This window comes from Myotis davidii, unplaced genomic scaffold (genome assembly GCF_000327345.1).
Source record: "Myotis davidii unplaced genomic scaffold, ASM32734v1 scaffold223, whole genome shotgun sequence".
NCBI classification, from domain to species: Eukaryota; Metazoa; Chordata; class Mammalia; order Chiroptera; family Vespertilionidae; genus Myotis; species Myotis davidii.
In genome coordinates this window covers 498,400-500,312 of record NW_006294609.1, presented here as the reverse complement: position 1 = coordinate 500,312, position 1,913 = coordinate 498,400, and the positions used below count along the sequence as shown (strand labels likewise).

Below are 1,913 nucleotides of genomic sequence, written 5' to 3'. Positions count from 1 at the left end.
TTTCTGTTTTCTCTACAATTCCCCTCGGAAAAGCTCCCAGCCCGTGTGGCAGCCAAAGCTTCACCGATGGGGAGACTCATCAGAGGCACTTTCGGGGTTCAGTCAGCAAGGCCCTCTCAGTTCGCCCCCACATGACGTGACCCGTGCTCTGGTGCCGTCCCAGGTACGCCTTCCACAGCTCCTCCTGGCTGGTGGCCGGGAAGGCAGACCCCGCCACTCCAGGCCGAGTGCACTACCACCCTGACTCGCCTGCCAAGGGCGCACAGTGGATGAAGCAAATTGTGTCCTTCGACAAGCTCAAACTGACCAACAACCTGCTGGATGACAACGGCCACGTGAGCGACCCCCCTCCCCAGGCTACCACGGGGTCCCCACCCCTGCAGGCCCTCCCCAGTCCCTGCACACCAGAGGCAGAGCTTGGGCAGCTTGGGGTGTGGATGAGGGACAGGCTGCAGAGAGCAGCCCTTTGGTCAGGGGCTCACAGGCCTGGGAGAGGGTTCCTCATCTTTTGTGGGAGATTTTTAACTGGAAAGGATGGTGCCGGGTGTGGGGGTAGGTGCAGGAAGCTTTTTGGAATCCCGGCTGGCGATGGGAGTCGCAGTAGTTCTTGAGGACATAAGGAAAGAGAATCCAAGCCTCCATCTTTTGCCACTCGGAGGAGCGTTTTTCCTGGTGGCCCCTAGTCGGGCACAGTGTCCACTTGGGTCCCCCTGGCCAGGCCTCATTTGGGGAGATAAGGGTTTTGCCCGAGTTCCCTGGGATGTTCGCTGCCTGTTAAGATCTTGGCCGATTTCCTAGCTCCTGCCTCGCCACCTTGTCTTCCAGATTATTCTCAACTCCATGCACAGATACCAGCCCCGCTTCCATGTGGTCTACGTGGACCCGCGCAAAGATAGTGAGAAATACGCGGAGGAGAACTTCAAAACCTTTGTGTTCGAGGAGACGCGCTTCACGGCCGTCACTGCCTACCAGAACCACAGGGTGAGCGAGGCCTGCGGACCCCCCACCTTCGGCACTTCTGGGGTGGGGTGACATTTTCAGCCCCTGCCTGGGAACTGAAGGTTTGGACCTGCAGATGACGGCCCCCAGTGGGACAAAACCAGCGTGCAGCCCCACCCCCAGGGGCCTCAAGCGCCCCCTCCCCTCGGCTGCAGGACGTCCCAGCCGCCTATCAGGTTGACCTTTCAAGCAGCAACTGTCAATGCGGCCTGAAAGTTTGTTTTCCAAACCATTCCGGAAACTCCCCATCAGGGGCCAGATCTGAGGTTTACCCAGATTCCTAGGGCGCCCCTTCGCTCTTCTCCACTGCGCGGTGGGGGTGGAGGTGACCACATTCCCATCTCAGCCAGGGGCGTAGGGTCTCCATCCCAACCGCTTGGGGTCCCCAAAGGGGTTCCTTTCCAAGAAGGGAGGCTCCGCAGACATCCCGCAGCAGGAGAGAGGCACAGCCCCCGTGGGGGAGGGGCGGCTGCGGGCCGGTTCAGTCCGCGGAGAGGAGGGGAGCCCGTTCCAGAGCAGCCCCTCTCAATGCTCCCCAACACGCCCCAATTCTCCGCGGAGGTGCAACAGCCCCCTGCGCAGGGCTCCGGCGCTGGCTCAGTGCGCGCCCTCTTCCCCGCAGATCACGCAGCTCAAGATCGCCAGCAACCCTTTCGCCAAAGGCTTCCGAGACTGCGACCCCGAAGACTGGTGAGTCAGACCAGTAATAAGACTAATTGCCAGCCTCCTCCTTAGGCTGGCCCAGGTAAAATTTCAGAAGAGAAAAAGTATCTATTCCTGAATATGGTTCATTGCCAGCTGCCTGTTGCTGCTCTTCTTTCTTTATCCTCTTTCTGCTTCAGTCAAGTGTATGTTGATTCTACATCATCTCTTCTCCTTTTCCTACCTCTCCACAACCAAAATGGGATTCTCTC

The 1,913-nt window shown here is 59.0% G+C and overlaps 1 protein-coding gene across 1 annotated transcript in view; it reads left to right on the top strand.

Annotated features, from left to right (window-relative positions):
* TBX1 (T-box 1) overlaps window positions 1-1,700 on the top strand; it is a 5,593-nt gene extending 3,893 nt beyond the window's left edge. The window contains exons 3-5 of the mRNA XM_015567296.1: window positions 164-335; window positions 826-981; window positions 1,622-1,700. Coding sequence (XP_015422782.1) covers window positions 164-335; window positions 826-981; window positions 1,622-1,693 — 400 coding nt within the window. The 3' untranslated portion in view covers window positions 1,694-1,700. The remainder of the gene's footprint in view (window positions 1-163; window positions 336-825; window positions 982-1,621) is intronic.
* The last annotated feature ends 213 nt before the right edge of the window (window positions 1,701-1,913 follow it).